Genomic DNA, 19,673 nt, shown 5'->3' on the forward strand with positions numbered 1-19,673 from the left:
AAATATACATATGTCAGGATTGTGTTCGTGTTGGTTGCATATACTCGTAGTATCGTATTGATTTAGTTGTGTTGTCCATTTTCTTTCTAATAAAACTAGTGATGGGCCTGCTTTATTTTTATGATCGCCTGATATTTATACAAATTTTAAAAATTCTAAGGAGCTTTCAGCAATGTCAAATTAGTTTCATCGATTGCACGCATTGAAGAAGATATTTTGACAGAAAATAAAAGAAACAATATGGACCTACGAGCTATCACAATCAAAGCGGCCCTATTGAAAAAGCGTATTTTAAATTGTACTAAAATGACAGAAATTGTACTTTTGTGCAGTCATATACAATTTGGTACAATTATATAGAATTTTTCATTCATAAAACTAGTGATGAGCAGTAGATGCATTTTTTGTTATTGGAATTTAAGCAAACAATGTACCTGCTAAGCTTTTATGAACGCCTGGTGTTCTTTATTTTCAGAAGTCGACTTAAATTAAATTAAGTGATGAATTTTTTTGAGTGCTAGAGTGACTATTATTTATTTTTTCATTAAGTTCCTAGACTCAAATTTATTACCGGTTTCTAAAAATAATTACCGTAACTATTAGCAGAACAAAATTTTTCATTTTGACGAATTGTAGGAATTTTTTAGAATTATAAGGAACGACAATATTGTTAGAATTTGTTGATCCAATTGAAAATTGCATTGGTGCATTGTCATTCGACCAAAATTGGAATCGTCTTCCAACTGTTTCAATGTCAAACGAGATTTATCGTGTGCACGCGTTGAAGAAGATAATTTAGCAGAAAGTAACAAAAACAATACGGCGGCGCTGCGATCTGTCAAAATCAAAGCGTCCCTTTTGAAAAAGGGTATATTACATTGTACTTAATAAAAAGCACATGTACAATTTCGTACAAATATATAGAATTTTTCATCCCTGCTCTTTACTTTATGGCTGCTTTTACTTTATTTTTATTGATTTTGTTTTGTTCTACATATTCTCTTTTATTCAAACTAGTGATGGGCAGTAGGTGCATTTTTTGTTATTGGAATTTAAGTAAAATATATACCTGCTAACTTTCATGATCGCCTGGTGTTAGTCAAATTTTCATAATCTGAGGCGGTCGACTTCAAAAAAAAAATATTGTCATCAAAATTGTAATCATCTTCCTGTCTGTCAAATTAGTTTTATCGTTTGCACGAGTTGAAGAAGATATTTTGACAGAAAGTAAAAGAGACAATATGGCGCTACGAGCTGTTAAAATAAACGCCCATTGATAAAGCATATACAATTATATAGAATTTCATCCATGTTCTTTATTTGAGTACCAAATACAAATATAAAAGAATTGTGTCCGTGTTGGTTTGGTTGCTTTTACTTTATATTTATTGATTTTGTTTTGTTCTACATATTCTCTTTTATTCAAACTAGTGATGGGCAGTAGGTGCATTTTCTGCTATTGGAATTTAAGCAAAAAATATACCTGCTAACTTTCATGATCGCCTGGTGTTATTCCAATTTTCATAGTTTGAGGCGATCACAATAAATTATTATGTAAGGAGATTTTATTTTTTTCTTACAAATGGCGTTATTTCGCCAGGGCTGGCGAGAAACTTAAAACCTGTCAGCGCTGTCGAATTGGGTCTTCGTATTTTTTAGTATACTTACTTTTATTTGGACTTAAATTTATTCCCCATGCTTTACTTACCCTTACAGTAGTTCTTCATGAATCAAATCGAGGGAAAAAATAAAATAAAAAGAAATTAATTTATTTTGAGTTTTATTTTATTTCGTTTCATTTTATTTCTCTATCTCAGTATTATTTTTCTCATTTTTTTGTTTTAATTTTTTATTTTCATCTTATTTTCATTAGTAATAGTAATAATAATTAATCAATTAATAATTATCTTAAATTTAATATTTTTATGGTTTTGTTTTTTTTTGTTTTTTAAATTTTTATTTTTTAATAAAATTTATTCTATTAGGTGAATTCTGTTCTCTGACGTTTTTAATGTTTTGAAATTGTAATTTTTATTTGTGTTGCTGTTGTTGTTGTTTTATTTCATATTTCATATGTCTGTGGTTGTGTTTTTTGTTTTCTGGTTTTTAGTGTATGAGTATTTTGTGTGTGTAATAAATTTTATAATATACATAATACATTTATTGGAATTGATTTTTGTTTTTGTAATTCGTTTGGAAAACAAAAATTAAGTTATTTTGTGTTGTTTATGTTACTCCTGGTTTTATTTAACAAAATTTTAGTAGTTTCTCTCGTGGTTTATTTTCATTTCCTTTTCTTTTCTCTTCCGGTCTTGAAATTGTTTAAATATTATTTCTAACTAGTAAACAATTTTTAAAATTTTTCATTCGTTTAAAAAATATTTTGTTTTACTTTTTATTTTGCATTTTTGTTTTAATTAAAAATTCGTAGTTTTTCTTTTGAGATGTTTTTTGTTTTTTAATATGTTTTATTTCGAATTTATTTTGGTCTTCTTTGGAGTATTTTTAATTTTTGTTGTTCTTTTTTTAACAGAATTTCGGGCGGGATAGGATTTAAAAAGGGAAGAGGGGGAGAAAAATGTGGCCATTTAATTTGTATCTCTTTTGTTTGGTTATTTGGTTTGTTTTTTGTTTTTATTTATTTTTGAGGTTTGTAGATGTCGATGGATTTTGTTTTTTGTTTTTTGGTTTGAGTTTTTCTTTTTATTTTAAATTTTTTGTTTTGAATATTTTTGTATTCTTCATTTTAAATATTTCTTAATTTTTTTTTAAATATTTAACAATTAGAATGGACAAATACGCTTTTTGTTTTATTTGGAAAAACTTTGAGATATATATTTTGAAAATGTTTTTATTTTACAAATGGATTTTTTGTTTGAAAAAAGAAAAATTAAAAACTTTAACACGATTTCGTTTGAGTGTGTGTGTTTTATTTTATTTTTTAAATTTCTTAAAATGTAAATTTTAGTTTTGATGTAGTTTTTTGTTTGTTAAATTTATTTTAAGTTTTTTTGTTTGGTTATTTTTAACATTTTTTTTTCTAATTGAGAACATGATATGAGAAATGTGAAATATTTATTTTTTTGTTTTTTAGTAAATATATATATAATTTTGTTGATGTTAATTTAATTTTTGTTTTGCCAAAAAATGTGTTGTTTAGTTTGGATTTTGCTTTACATTCCGAAAAATTCTTAAAACTATTTCATTTTTTGTTTTTACTTTTGATATATGTTTGGTTTTTGTTTTAAGTTTTAATTATGGTAGCCTTTTTTTACACAGGTAAACTTTTAATAGTGATATGAATGTAGGTATGTTTTTATTTTTGTTTAAATTTTTATTATTTTCTTTTAAATTGCCAAATATTTTGAATTGAATTTTTGTTTTTTAAGACTCAATTGTATTAAAAATTAAAATGTTTGCAGTTGTTTATAGTTTTTTTGGACATCAGTATACTTGTTTTTTTTTTTTTTTATTTAATAATTTTTGTTTAAGTTTTACTTTATTTTTAAAAAATTAAAACGCAGAATTAAGGTTTGAATTAAAAAATATTAATTAAAATGGTAGGGAAATAGTTTTAAGTTTCTGTTCTTTTTTTTTCTAAGATTGATGTATAATGGTGAGATAGAGTGATTTAGAGTATTGAAATATGTTTATAGTTTTTTTTTGATTTGTTTTATAATTAAAAGATGAGTTTTGAGTTAAGAGTAATGTTGGGTTATGTACATAGATTTTCGAAAGAGAAAGAATTGTTCACTTAAGAGAACTGAAAACGGGAGCTAGACTTGAGGCTATATTCAGAGTATCATTGTAAAACTTAAAATTTTGAAATTTTGTTCATCTTGGATTTCAGTATTAAAATGTAAAGGAATAGAAATTGATATATTTTAAAGACATTTTTGTTCTTTTCATTACGAAACGCCAATATTTTTTAGACGAACTTAAATCTCCTTTAGGATTACGGAATTTTTACAAAGCAAAATATTAAAAGTTGGTGATTGATAGTAAGGACATTTCAGATTTGGCGTTCGGAAATTAAAGATGTTATGTAAATTTGATCGGTGATGTCGGTTCTCAATAGTTTTGAATATCTGAATATTACAATAATTGGGAAAGACAGAGTGTGGCAAAGCATTCCAAGTTCGTGTAGTACGGGTAAAGAACGAATCTTTGTATTGACAGTACAAACGAAGTTGGGGTCGAGGGTATGCTGATGATAATTTCTAGAAGTGCGAGTAATACGGTTGAATTGTTTGAGGGGAGGAATGCAGCTGGCTATTTCTCTAGACCATAAAGCATTCAAATATCCATAAAAAAGGGGGAGACATGAAACTTTACAACGATGATGTTCAAACGATGTAAAGGAACCAACAATGATATTATCACCAATCAATTTAAGTGCTCTACACCAGCCCAAAGATGGAAATTATATTCAAGCTTTGGACGTAGGTGAGTCTAAAAGATAACAGCCAAATAAAGGGGGTGAAACTTTTCTTGTATTTCCTAAGGGACCCCAAACACCTTGCAGTATTTTTGGCGACATTGCGTATGTGCTCGTTCCACAAGCATTTTCAATAAGAGAGCCTGATGCCCTATACCCTTTCAAATGCTTTCGAAATATCAAGTGCAACAAGCTTTCTTTCTCCAAAACGATGTTAAGATTTAATATAGGGTTCGGTGAGATCACCAGTGTCGGTCATGTAGAAGCTTTCGATTTTCGAGATAGTTCTTCAGCTGATAATTAATTATTTTTTCCATGACCTTGGAAAGAAGGGGCTGGACAAATGTTGTTTTCCATCAGCTTTAAACGGACCTTATTAGTAGGACAGATGAAAAAGCTTACTCAGGCAAAACACCTCTTCAGAACTATAGCGGGGATAGCATCCGGATCAGCGAACCTATGTGTATTAAGGTTTCTTAGGAATCTTGCCACAGTACGAGTGTGAAAAAAGATTGGTCCCATAGAATCATAAACGCATTCAAGTACAGGCGGAGTCATAACCCCTATTGGCAACGTTGAATTGGCAGCGAATTGCCTAGAAAAGGAAAAGAGCTAACAAATGAATTGTATTATTGACAAGGAGCGTATTAACCGGGGCTCATGCTTTTTCCAAATGACAACAATTTGTGAATGCCTTACTGACATTGCAGTATTTTTTGCCGTAATTTTTGGTCATGTATAAATTTGAGCCGTAGAATATGAGCGTTGTTTATTTTAGTATTGGTCGTTAATTAATTTGTCAACCACTGTTTTCGAACCAACAGCTAAAACCAGAAAAATTAAAATTGGTTAAATGACTTTGGTTTAATAATTGAAAATATACCGAAAGGTTAAAAGAGATCAACATTTGGAACATTAAAATACTGAACTTTGTTAAAATACTAAAAATAACCTCTTAAGAAAGTTGTTAACAAATATTTTAATTACTGAATGGCGCCCAACAAACAATTGTTACCGATTAAAAACTTAGAAAAATCTTTCTTTTTCATGAATATACAATATACATATAGGTAGGCATATGAAGTTAAAGTTTTGTTATATGGTTTGAGATGAGGTATACGTTATATGAAACGATGAATTTTTGAGCAATGTGTATTATATGTGTAAAAAAAACGTACTAAAAAACCATCATCCTTCTAATAGTTTTGTTTTTTTTTTTTTTCTTCATTTGTTATTTTTGTATTTTTTGTATGTTTTGTAAAAAAACAGAAATGTTTTAAAAATTTACAAAACCCGCTCGCACATCGCACATTACGAAATACAATCGCACACACTCATTTTCAATTTTTCTCACAAAAGTTAACTATTCATTCACACACTGGACACCTGGATATACATAATTAATATTTGTTTTTCAAAAATAATCATCTGCCTTGCCACATTCACAGATAATTAAATAAAATATATTATATTGTTAAAAAATAAAACTTGAGCAATAAACAAAAAGTCAACACTAATTATCTGATTTTTGTTTTCTTTGCATGCGTCTTATAACGGTTTAGAGAGCTTTTAACATTAAATAACAAATCATTCATTATCATACTGTTTGCTTTAAATCTCAATATCATATCCTTGTTTTTTAATTTGTTTTATATAAATAAACTACACTGTTTTTGTTTAGCTTATTTTCTCCTATACATAGTTCAATATTATTATTATTATTATTATTTATTTTAATAATATATAATTTTAAAATTTATTTAGCTTCGCTCAGTATAATTAACAAGTTTTTTTCTTTTTAATTTTAAACCTCATTTGTTTATTTTTATTTCTGTTCTATATTTTTTTTTATTTTTTTTGTTGATTCTGAATTCAATTACTTTTTTTATAGTTAAATATTAAATTTAGTATTTATTTAATGGAAGACATTTTTTATACAAGTTTAAGACACAGAAACTTTTTTTCTTTCTTTTTTGTTTAATTGAAAATTCTTTTTTTTTTGTTTTTGTATAAATTATGAAAGTTTTTTTTGTTTTTTTGGTTTAGAAAAAAGAAAAATAGATATGTTGAATATTTTTTGTTTTAATTTTTAACATTTATTTTAGTTAAATATGTTTTTTTTTGTTTGTTTTATAATTAATGTGTCTCAAACAAAAATAGTGTTTTTTATTTTAATTTTTAACATACATCTATGAGAAATTGTTGTTTTTTGGTTTTTATAATTTCTTTTAAATTTTACTTACATAGAATATAATACATTTTGTTTTGTATATGCATATAAAAAGAAATAATAAATATATATATATTTATTTAAATTTTATTTACACATCTATATATGTATTTTTATGTATGTATGCAAATTTTTTGAGAAAAACAAAAATCTAAAATATTATATAACAATTATTATAACAAAAAGAATATATATATAGAAATAAAAAATATCATAGGTAGGTTTATACATATATATTTTTTTATATATTTTAAAAATTTTCTTATACAAAAAGCATTTGTAATAATTTAAAATATTTTTGTTTTTTTTTTTATTTGAATCTATCAATTATACACTCGTTTTGTTTTTATGTTAATTTTGGTTTCAATAATATTGCTATAATTTCTGTTTAAGATAGTTTTGTTCTTCTTATTTTTTTGTTGATGTTATTGTTTTTTACTTTTGTTTTTTAATATTTTTCTTTATTGTTAAACTTAGGTTTTATTTGTTTTTTGTTTTGGTTTTTCTTTAAATAATATCGGTTGTTTTTGATATGACGTTCAGTTTTTCTTTTAGGTAAGTCTTTTTTTGCTGAGTGTGTGTATTTGTTTATATCTCTTTTTAATATATTTTTTAAATTAAATAATAGATTTCGTTTTGTTTTTAATTAAATTTGTGCGCTTAAAAATCTAAATTTGACACTAAAATTAAAACATATAGATTGGTTTAAAAGTATAATTGATAGTTAAGTAATGTTTTTTTAATGTCGATAAAGCGTGCATTAAATTGTCGATCAGTACCTAACATCTTTTCAAATTGTAGTACTTTTCATCTTTAGAAGCAATCTAAAATATAAACAACTCCTGTGATATAGTAGTTGACATCCGGGATAAAAGAAAATACCATCAAGCTAGCATGGATCCCTGGGCATGTAGGGATAGTTGGTAATGAGATTGCCGACGCAGAAGCCAAACTCGCTCTCAGACAGCCTCTTATCTCTTTTATACAATTTAACAAAAAGGACACGTTAAACTATTTAACAAATTCCGCGAGAAAAAGTAATAAGTATAATTGGCTGGAATACTCTCACCACTATTAAACAATCAATGCTGATTCTGCGAGGGCGATTTTCCCTGTAGAACTTCCCAGAAGTTTGGTAACAAAATACATACGTCTTCGAATTGGTCATACAAATGCCACCCAAAAACACCTGATCACCAAAGAACCAGCACCTCTTTGTAACTTCTGCGACCAGAGCCCAACTTTGAACATTTCCCATATCCTTTAATGTCCGCATATCAACTCAACACCTTTATCCATAGCAAACAAATCTCTCAAAGAATTTTGAACCTAAATTTTACCAAGTAATATTAAATTTGTGAACGAAATTATTACAAGACTTAATATACATATTTTACTTAAGTTTTGTCCAAACGAGCTGAAAGCCCTGGTAACTAATGCTCTGATAAATATTTATTGAATTTTGTAATTATATTATTGTTCAATAAAGTATAATAATAATATTGAAATATAGTAAATTTTAACACTCATCTTATGTTCTGTAAAGGTTTTCAAAATAGAAGAAATCAAAAGGAATTGGCTTGGAATTGAGATTTGACGTCTAACACAATTGAAGTGACAATTATCTTTCCCGATAACCAATCAAGAACTTCATAACTACATTCTAATCTTAAAACATAGAAATCATAACAAATATAATTTCATTTGACAAATGTCAAATTTTATTTAGAATTTGACTCTAGTCTTAACCCAAAACACAGTTAAACAAGTTTTGGAGTGATGCATTTCTAAATGTCTCAAAAATTTAAACATAGCTTATTTACTATCATAGACTCAAGTAAATGAAACACCTTGGTTCTAAATAATACAAAAGAAAGACTTAACACAAGAACAAAATTAAGATCGTATTCATATGTATGTATGTATACGTCAATTCTTGGATTTTAAGACCTTGGGCAGGTTCAGGCGGCAAAAGGGTCTTGAAACTAAAACAAGATTCCGGTATCTGATTGGCTGGCTGCCAAAAAATTACCTTCCAATTAAGGCAACTTTATTGGAAAATTAACTGGACTTTTAGTCAAGAAAAAATCTCCCTAACTAGCAAGTCAAGTCAGCTTATGTCAAAATGACAGTAAACCAGGTTTTTTTTATTCTACTGAAAGTTGAATTTTATTTCTCTATGATTTTTTATTTTCTGACCAAGTAATACATTTTAACAATACAAAGTACAAATAATGTTGATTGACGTGTAGCTTGGCTGAGGAGTGTATTGTAGACAATATTGTTTTTGGTAGTTTTTGTACGATGAACTGAAGGTAGACGTTAGTGAAGTAAAGTACTGAGTTTGAAATGTATGACACTTGAAAAAGTAACTACATATGTAGTTGCCTTGTTCAAAATTTGGGTTCAAAGAATTCAGATGACTGCAAATTAAGTCCCTTATATTGTCTGAATCTGCCCATTATTGTTTCTGACAAGCTGCCATAAAAAGCTAGAGAATGGGCAGATTCAGAAAGCTAATGGATTTCTTTTGCAGTCAATTGCATTCCTTAAACGCTTAATTCAACCAAAGTAACTACATAGTTAATTTATCAAAAGTCATTAATTTGAGCCTTGGAACTTTACTTCACTGACCTCAACCTCTAGTTGATCGTGCAAAAAGCAAGGTATAAGTCTACCATGAGTTATATTTTGCATGGTTTAAAAATATTACATATTCCTTTTAAAATTTGACAATATTCTCTTTTACACAAAACATTAAATGTTATTGTGAAGAAAATACTACTACTTTAAGTTCAGTGTACAAAAACTACCAAAAATATTATTGTCTACAAAAAAATCTCAGGCAAGCTACAAGTCCATAACGATTTGTATTTTTCATTGTAAAGAAATATTAACTAACTCTTTTACAGAAAATATTAAATGAAGTTATGCGGAAAATAATTAAACCATAGAGTAATTAAGTTCAGTTTTCAGTTGAATGAAAAAACATTATCCAATGTCATTTTGACATTTGATCATGGGAGATTTTTCTTGACTAACTTTCCAGTCAACTTTCCATTAAAGTTTCCTAAATTGGAAGGCAATATTTTGGCTAGAAACTTGCCTTAATTTCAAGTCCCTTATGTCGTCTGAACCGTCGTTGTCTTAAGTTGGAAGGAAGGCAATTTTTGTCAGTTAGCCAAACAGATACTAGAAACTTGAAGTACCTTACCTCTTCCGAAAGTGCCGATTAACAATTCTATCACTGGTTTTAGTGTTGGTAGTTCAAAGTTGTCAAATGCCGATTGGTAACATTGGGCAGATTTAAAAATCATAAGGGAATTCATTTGCAGTCAAGTGCATTCTTTGAACTTAAATTTTGACCAAGGCAACTAGTTACTTTTCCGAGTGCCATAATGTTCCAACTCAGAACTTAACTTTACAACAATCTAAATCGATTTCCAATTTGACATTAATCCTTTTTACACCTGGCGCAGAAATAGGGAGTAAAAAAGTTCAGCTTTCAGTTGAACGAAAAATTGATAGTTAGGGAGACTTTTCTTGAGTTAATTTCCAGTAAAGTTGTCTTTATTGGAAGGTAATTTTTTGTCAGTTAGCAAAATCATGTTACTAGATACTTGCTTTCAAGTTCTTTTATGTTATCTCAACCTTCCCAATAAATATTGACTTTAAGTTAAGCTTTCGTTTGAATTGAAATGCGAATATTTGAAAAATGTAACTCAAAGTTTGGTAAATCTCTTTAAAAAAAATTATTGAATTTTAAATGTATTATGCTCGATTTAAGTTGATCATAAGAAACTGTTTACAAATGGCTTCATAAATACTGAACATAATTTCAAACTTAATCGTATGCAAAGCAAACAATCAAAACTTTTAGTTTATAAATTCATCAAATATTGAGATTTCCTCGAAGAATGATGGATAAGAGAATCCTAGAAAGAACGTTACGGGCTAATTCATCAAATATTGAGATTTCCTCGAAGAATAATGGATAAGAGAATCCTAGACATGAACGTTACGGGCTACTAGTAGAAACATTAACATGAAACAAACCACATAGCTTTAAACCACTTGCAAAATCCTACAATTTACCTTAAAACTGGCCAAATTATAGCGAAATGTGTTCCTAATTCTTACTATTCAAATGTATTCAAAGCTCTGGACGAGCTAAGCACACACTTTAATGACATTAATTATGCATTTTAAAACCTCACGAAAAATCCTCATCGACAATAAAAAAACATTCCTTAAAATGACATTTTCAACAAAATAATTAGCTAGAAAAATTAGAAAACTTATACTAAAAATAAGATATTTATAAAATATGAACATTTAATAACATGACACAAAGAGTGCAAATATGCCTACACAAAAAATTGAATTTTCTTATATTTTTGTTTTTGTTATAAATTTAAAGTTTAGCATTAATAAAATTTAGTTTAGTACATAATAATATTGTTTTTCTTTCTTTTTTAAGTTTTTTTAGTTTTTACTTTTTTGTTCTTATTAAAATCCTTACCCGTTTATAAGTATAAAAAACATTTTCAAAATGCAATTTATATAATATATATTCATATTTGTTTTTTTTTAAATTTTCTAAATAAATTTAGTTCTTAGACCTATAATTTTCTTTTAATTTTTTGGTTCAACTAAAATTAAAATAAATACTTAACGAAAACAAAAATTAAATAGTATTTTTGTTTTAATATATCTATAAATATATTTACACATCATAATTAATTCTTAATACACACTTGTAAGTTTTTTATTTCTTCCGTTTAACCTTTTTTTAATTTTATTTCAATAACAATCACACACATTTTCAATGTTTCTTGTTTCTTGTTTTTTGAATTTTTGAATTTATGAGTATTTGATAAAATTAAATTAAAATTATAGAAAATAAATTAACTAACATGCAGGTATTTCTTTTGTATTAAAATTGAAATAATTTTTGTTTTGAAAAATTAGTTAATTTTAATTACTTAATTTATTTAAGTTTTAAAGAAATTAATCGTAATTATTGTCTATTAACTTAACAATTTGTTTTATATTACTTTTTTGTATTACTTAATTAAATATTATTAATCTATATAGCACTTAATATTATACATAAAACAAATTCAAATACATTTATTTATAAATGTTTATACTAAATAAAAAAAATAAAACATTAAACTTAAATAAATATTTTTAACTAATCTCTTTTGTTTTGTTTGTATGTTTCTATGAAATTCGTAGGTACATTTCAATGAGAATTGTAAGTAATACTTTTTATTTCTCATTGTTTATATTTTTCTTCTTTTTTTTTTTTAATATTATTTAAACTCAATAAATTAATTACTAAATAAAATAATTATGCATTTAAATAATATAATTTAATAAAAATTGAGTTAGTCTTAAATTTAACTAAGTTTATGCATTTTTTTGTTTTGGATTTTGTTAATAAATTTAAATTATTATGAAAACACTTTAATATCACGCATGTGTTAGAATATAGGTCATCAAGAGAATCATTAAATGTGAGATAATAATGGACGAAGGTGTGATATAGAGCACAGCACTTCGACCACATTGTTGAATTTCAATTTCTTCCGGATGGTAGTTTATGCATTTTTTAGGTCGTCGACGTTTTTGTGTTTCTTGTGTTTGGCGTCGTGTGCTACAGGCTCCTGTAAAAAAATATAAACAAAAACATTTAATACATTTGTAATTACAATTTTTAGAAAGTTTTATGATGTTTTTACAAGTGTTCAGCGTTTCAAGATGAAGAAACTATTTTGTATGAGATTTTTCATTTTATCATGAAAATAACACGAGGATGCCAAATTGCCAAAGAATCCTTAAAATAACGGTCGGGATTCTCACAAATAGAGAATGTGATTTTTTCTACTTTCCAAACGAAAATTTTTTACATATAATGTATTTTTTAGGTGTTATTTTAATCTGTCAATATTTATTTCAAATTTGATTTTTTTGACAGCATTCACTTGATTTATATTCAGTTTGTTTTCTTATTTAATAATGGGCAGGTTCAGGCAACATAAAGACTTCATTTGCAGTCAACTTCATTCTTTGAACGTAAATTTTAACAAAGGCAACAAGTTAGTTTTTTAAGTGTCATGAATTTCAAATTCAGAACTTTATTTCGCAAACCTCTACCTTTAGTTCATTGTACAAAAAGTACCAACAAAATTATTGTCTAAAAAACACTCCTGAGGCAATCTTCAAGTCCGCCACGATTGTTATTTTGTATTGTAAAGAAATATTAGTTATTTCTTTTCCACATTGACAAGGAACCCTTTTAAGGAAAGCATTAAATGAAGTTGTGCAGAAAATAAATAAATCATAGAGTAATAAAGTTCAGCTTTCAGTTGAATGAAAAAATATGATTAACTTCCATTTTGATAGAAGTAGACTTTGCTTAATAGTAAGGGAGCTTTTTCTTGACTTACTTTTCAGTCAACTTTCCATTAAAGTTACCTAAAATGGAAGTTTTTTTTGGCAGCTGGCCAATCGGATAGATACACTTATGTCGTCTGAACCTACCCAATGCTATAGACTTACTCCTGAAAAACTTTTGCAAATCGTGTATTTTGTTTAACAACGTTCTTGAAACAATCTTTTGGTGATCTTCCAAGATCGTGAGATTTGTTACCGTTGGACAATTTTGTGTGGGGTTATGTGAAGTCGCTGTTCTACGCAAATAAGCCAAAGACGCTTTACGCCTTCGAAGAAAAAACTCGGCGCCCCAATGGCTGCAAAGTGGTTGAAAATTAGGCCTCTCTGCTGCAATTTATTCGAGTCAAGCGCGGTGGGTATTTGCCCGAAATAACTTATAAAACATAATAACAAACTCTATGTTCAATTTTTTTTGGCTGCATTCTAGTTCAATTAGATTCAGATGATATACAGGGTTGAAAGCAAGGCAAGTTTCTAGTGTATGCAGCTGCTAAAAAAATGACTTCCAATCAAGATAACTTTGTTGGAAAGTCGACTGGGAAGCTATAAAAAAATTAGATGGCGTAATAGTCCGTAGGAAACCAGAGCCTGGTGACTTACAACTGTCAACAATACATGTGACGTCGGGGATGGAATGGTTCTACAATTTATGTGCTGAATCCGAACTGATTATTTGGAAAAGAAATATTTTAATACTATCTTTTATTGGAATACCCATTACAGGAAATATTTAGAGGAATGAAAAGGCATACCAAAATGCTACAAATTACCCAAAATTTCAATTGGAGTTTCTCACTTTTTTTCTGTACAAGAACCAAGAACTGATATTTATATATCATCTAAACCAATAGAAAGATGGAGTTTGGTGCTTCTCTAATATTTTATATCAAATTTGAAACCCGTTAATGTTAATTTCCGAGATTTTTAATACAAATTTATATTTTTGATATTAATAGATTGCATAATATTGGTTTCTGTTTAACACCTCTCGAAGTTCTTTGCCGCCAACACAATGTATCGTAAACAGAGAAATTAGAGAAGCCGCCTCTGACGTGCAAGGAAATCTTGGTTTGATGAGGAATGTTGGCAGGCAAATGCAGCCAAACAAAAGCGTCGCTGCATAGAAGGACGAGAGCTGCCCATGAGCTCTATGAGCAGAAGAGGCGAGAGGAACTTCTCAGAAGGAAAAAAAAGGAGCATGAGAAGCGTACGGTCGAAGATGGTGAGAGGTTCAAAAACAGGAATGAAGTTCGAACATTTTATGAGCAGGTGAATAAGAATTCACAAGTCTATAAACCTAGAACCGAAGGCTGCAAAGATGAAAGTGGAAACATCATAGTGGAATCGCAGTCAATGCTGGGGATATGGAAAGACCACTTCTGTAGACTGTATAACGGCAACGACGAACCGAATTCCGCTGTCAGGCAGGATGATCTATCCAACCTAGACGACGAAATCCAACAATCCTGTCCTCCCGACTCAGACGAAGTAAAGATTGTCGAATCTAAGCTGAAGTCTAATAAAGCCACTAGAGCGGATGGCTTGAATGCCGAGCACTTTAAAGCAGCTGGAGATAAGGTGGTTAGTAGCATGCACCAACTTATCTGAAGGATATGGTCGGAAGAAATCATGCCCGATGAATGGAACCTTAGTATTGTTTGCCCGATCCTGAAAAAAGGAGAACCTCTAAACTGCATCAACTATAGAGAAATCAGTCTACTTAACATCGCCTTCAAAATCTTCTCTGCCGTAATATGTGAACGTCTAAAGTCTATCGTCAACAACCTGATAGGTTCTTATCAGAGTGGTTTTACACCAGGAAAGTCCGCAGTTGATCAAATATTCACATTACGGCAGATCCTGGAAAAAAACCCAAGAACACCAAATCGACACCCGCCATCTTTTCATCGATTTCAAGGCCACATACGACAGCATCTACAGGGACGAGTTCTATAGAGCCATGTCTAGTTTTGGCATCCCTGCTAAACTCGTCCGTTGAAGGATGACCATGGAGAATTCACGCTGCTCCATAAAGGTTGGAAACAACTTAACAAAACTTTTCGATGTCAAAAAAGGTTTTAGACAAGGTTATGAGCGGTCATGCGATGTTTTTTAACATTTTACTTAAAAGAATAGTGCAGAGCTCACACGTCAACACTAGAGGTACGAACTTTCAAAAGTCTGCTGATGACATTGACATAATGGGAACAACTCAGCGTGATGTCAATGGGGCTTTTATGAGTATTGAGGCAGAGGCGGCAAAAATGAGTTTAACGGTTAGTTAGGGCAAAACAAAGTACATGCTGTCGTCAAGAGAAGACCTACAAAACACAGACGTCTTGGTCAAAACGTCACCGTGGACAGAAATAACTTTGAGGTATTCAAGGACTTAGTCTACCTAGGCAACGCTATAACACAGAAAACAACACCAGCGCTGAGATCAAACGAATAATAACTCTTGCTAACCGCTAATAAATCAATTGAGTGGTAAAGTCCTCTCTCGAGGGACCAAAGTGTCGCTATATATGACCCTCATCATCCTTTGTCCTGCTATACGGTACAGAAGCATAGACTATGACAAAAGCGGATGAAAGCACCTTGGGTCGGTTCGAGAGAAAAGTTCTTCGTGTGATCTACGGTCCCGTACGCATCGAAGGGGAGTGGAGGAGAAGATGGACCGACGAGCTGTACAGCGACGTAGACTTAGCCAAAGTATAAAAGTCCAACGACTAAGATGGCTGGGTCACGCTGGTGGCGCGCACAAGTGGAATGTGACCTCACCCAACTTGGATCGCGAAACTGGAGACATCTAGCTAGGGACCGAGCTGGATGGAGAAGTTTGTTAGGTGAGGCCCTAGTTCACAGAGGTGTAGCGCCACCTTAATTAAGTAAATAAGTAAGTAAGATATTAATGCAGAAAGGACTCTTTAAAAAATTGGCTAATCCAAAACATCTCACTAGCTAGCGACTTGAATTAAACTGTATATTATATATTGTGACGTGATACACAAACTAGTAAAATTTAACTTCAAATGTTTTAAAAACAAAAGACGATGAACGAAATTATTGTATGCAGTGAAGAATAACTTTCTTGACATCGTTTTGATATTTTCTTCAAACAAATTTCATCTTATAGAAAACATTGTGTTTTACATTCAGAAATTTTTTAAAACTCTGACAGTCAGTTGCTTTCATAAAAATTAAAATCTACAAACAATAGTACATAAAATTGGTAAAAATTGATGTTCGATTAGATACTGCTGTTAAGTTATTCATTATTTACTATGCAGTTAAGTTCATTTTTATAAAAAAAAAAAAAACAATTTACAACTTTTATTTTAGAAAACACGAAAAACTACAGAAACAAAATATAAATGATACAAAAAGAACAAAGAAAGATATTAACTTCAATTGTTTGTAATCCAAAACAATATATTGTTCTTAATATTTCGTTAATGTTTTAGAAATATCACAATTTCAGACTTTTTTAAAATTTAAATTTGAAAGAATATTAGAACCGAGGCTTGATGTGTCAGCTACATTTTTTTATCGTTACTGTGTTTTGAGGAGGATTGACAAATCCTTCAAATTAATTCTTGTCTTAAAAAAGTGCTTTCTTAAATCAGCTGTTTGAATTGAGCATAAAATCTGTAGGAATTGGTAAGAGTAAGGCACTATGCCCCAGCTCTTTACGGACCAGTGTCCCACCCAAATTATTTTGTATTAGACTGAAAAGCACTAAACGTCATTTAATTTCAGAGTAATTCCAGAAATGGCCAAAATTCATAGCTTGGTTGGATATGGAAACATTTTCTAACTGGGTAAAACAATTTATGAGACAGTATAAAACGCCAACAGAATATCTAGACTTCCTCATATTTAGATACAAAATTTCTTTACATTTTATACCTATTTAAAATAACTTTATTTAAAAACTGAATTATGAATAATTAATGTTTATTAAACTTACCAATAACACCACCTTCCTCTAAAGGTTCAATATTAAGTTGTTTTGAGCCACACGGACATAAAGTATCCACAACCAAAAGTATCAAATTACTATGTGGAATTTTTTGAATGCTAAATGGACGTTCACATCCTGACACATGACAATTTGTTAATTTACCCTAAAAAATATAAAACAAAGACAAATTATTAAAGGTTAACCCAATGAAAGAAAATAATTGTAAACAAAATTTAACCTTTAAAGGATTATTTTGTCCATTTTGATTAAGTTTCTCAGGTTGAAGGACAAATAGGTCAGTTTTTAAATCACATCTCCTTGCATGTTGGGCATCTGGTGATGCTCTTGGCCCAGTGTGGGGTTTGTGTTGTTTTGGTGGTGGTGTTGCTTGTTCCTATGTAAAAAGATTTTAAAAAGATATTTTGATAAAAACAGTTCTTGAATGAAAAATGACAAAACAAAAGCTCACAACATCAGGAGTAGTAAATAATTCATCCATTTCCTCATCAACTGGCGAGTAATCATCATCAAATGGTTCATATTCATCGGTGTAAGTGGGTTCTTCGAAACCTTCGTCCTTGTAAGAATAATCATCTTGTGGCCAAGCTCGAATCGGATTTGGTAGGAGTGTCAACCAAGCTGTACTCAAAGATACTACATAGTTCATCAGACATGAAGCTATACGATGTGGTCGGGCGATTCCGCCTGCTGCTGTATAAGGATTATCGGCATCGGAACAAATTCCTTGATAGTCGTTAATTGTAACTCGTTTATAGATTCGATCCTGAACCAAGGAATCCATGATAGTTCCATCGATTTGACCAAAGAATTTGCCTGTGTGTTCGTTTTCTTCAGAAATTATCACGAACCCGTTGTTGTCAAGGACATAGCAGTCTAGGTTATCTGATGCACAAGTTCTCTTACATCCTGTCACTCCCGTGCACTAAAATCATAGTCATTTAAACAAGAGGCCAACTAAAATCTAAGAGTCTTACCGCAGATGTAATGTTGATAAAATGTTTTGACAAGGATTCATGTTGGAATTGTAAGCCAACCACTGCTGCTGGAGCCTTATGACCTCGATGTTCGACAAAAACAGCATGGGTAGCTGTTACCAGAGTCATGTTCATTTTGCCTGAATGTCCTGAATCAAATGGTACACTATACACAAAACTATCCTGCTCGACTGTATGTTGATCAATGGCTCGCTTATACCATGACATGTCCATGGCACGGGAATTATCTTCGCTAAAGTGACTGTAAGGACAAATTTAAACGTTTTTGAGTAAAAATAATCTTAGCAGAAATCGGCTGAGTAAAGTTTTACGGTTCAGGTGAGTCCTCAGGACGTTTTATATGATCAATCCATCGAAATAGTCCCGATCGAGTAGCCACAAACGATGTTGCAACTCCGAATTTTTGGAAGCCTTGCCTGTAAATGGATTTTGTAGTTTCATAAATTAAGATTAACTATATTTTATTGTTACTTATTTGTTTTTAAATTTAGTTAAAAATTCAAGCTGTAAAGGAATTCAATATAATTTTACCATCATCGAGCAAGCATTTTAAAATGTATTTAGTTATTTTAAGAAAAAAAATTTAAAGGAAGGGCCCAGAAAAGTAGCAATATAACGGCGGAGGGTGTAAGAACTAAGAAATTAGATAAGAATATTGGCTGAGCATCCTAAAAGTGTCAACTCGTTGTTTTCCTTGGTACCGTTGATATTGTTGAACGAAGCTATGAGCTGCAGAGCGATGAACACAGCTAGCAAGGATCGCCAACATTGACATACTACACATGTATGATCGCCAACTTCATCATGTATCCGGTAACCTCTCACTCGATACCAAGCCGCCAACCATTTTGCATCTCGCTACCTTTTATATTTCACTCTAACTAAATTAACTTTGTAAAACCACTTATATATTTAATAAAACATAACTTTTTGCTAACAGGTTATGGGCCCATGCAACTGGTTTTATTAGTAGTTTTTTTTGTTTATGTCTTGTATGAACGTGATTGGCAAAATGGTTGACGACAGAGTAAGTATTCCGAAATTAAATAGTACGAATTGGCAAATATGGAAAATTCGCGTGGAAAGTTTCCTCGCACGAGATGATTTATCAAAGTACATTGAGGAAGATATTCCTGCTACAGACGATTTGAAGGATGCTGCTTGGAAGACGGGCGATCGAAAGACGAAAGGAACAATTATTCTCTTCTTGGGAGATAACCAGCTGTCCTTGGTGAAAAATTGCGTGCATGCAAAGCATGTGTGGGATGCCCTTCGTAACCACCACGAAAGGGTTTCTCGATCGACTCGTGTAGCTCTTCTCAAAAGATTGTGCTCTGCTAGGCTGCAAGAAAATGGAAATGTTGAAAAGCATCTTTCAGACATCGAAGAGATTTTCGACCGCTTGGCTGCAGCTGGCCATGTGTTGGATACGGACACACAAATTTGTATGATGTTGCAAAGTCTGCCAGATTCCTTTGAGACATTGGTGTCAACCTTGGATAGTATTTCGAACAAGCATGTGACTGTCGATTTTATTAAACAGAAACTTATCGATGAATATCA

At 30.3% G+C, this 19,673-nt stretch overlaps 1 protein-coding gene across 1 annotated transcript in view; it reads right to left on the reverse strand.

Moving 5' to 3' along the window:
• Positions 1 to 7,122: 7,122 nt before the first annotated feature.
• Positions 7,123 to 19,673, reverse strand: part of LOC129942827 (voltage-dependent calcium channel subunit alpha-2/delta-4) — a 280,448-nt gene continuing 267,897 nt past the window's right edge. The window contains exons 12-17 of the mRNA XM_056051947.1: positions 18,422 to 18,526; positions 18,090 to 18,351; positions 17,564 to 18,037; positions 17,333 to 17,488; positions 17,101 to 17,257; positions 7,123 to 12,340 (exon numbers count right to left, since the gene is read on the reverse strand). Coding sequence (XP_055907922.1) covers positions 12,147 to 12,340; positions 17,101 to 17,257; positions 17,333 to 17,488; positions 17,564 to 18,037; positions 18,090 to 18,351; positions 18,422 to 18,526 — 1,348 coding nt within the window. The 3' untranslated portion in view covers positions 7,123 to 12,146. The remainder of the gene's footprint in view (positions 12,341 to 17,100; positions 17,258 to 17,332; positions 17,489 to 17,563; positions 18,038 to 18,089; positions 18,352 to 18,421; positions 18,527 to 19,673) is intronic.

Source organism: Eupeodes corollae, chromosome 1, assembly GCF_945859685.1.
Source record: "Eupeodes corollae chromosome 1, idEupCoro1.1, whole genome shotgun sequence".
In the NCBI taxonomy this organism is placed as follows: Eukaryota; Metazoa; Arthropoda; class Insecta; order Diptera; family Syrphidae; genus Eupeodes; species Eupeodes corollae.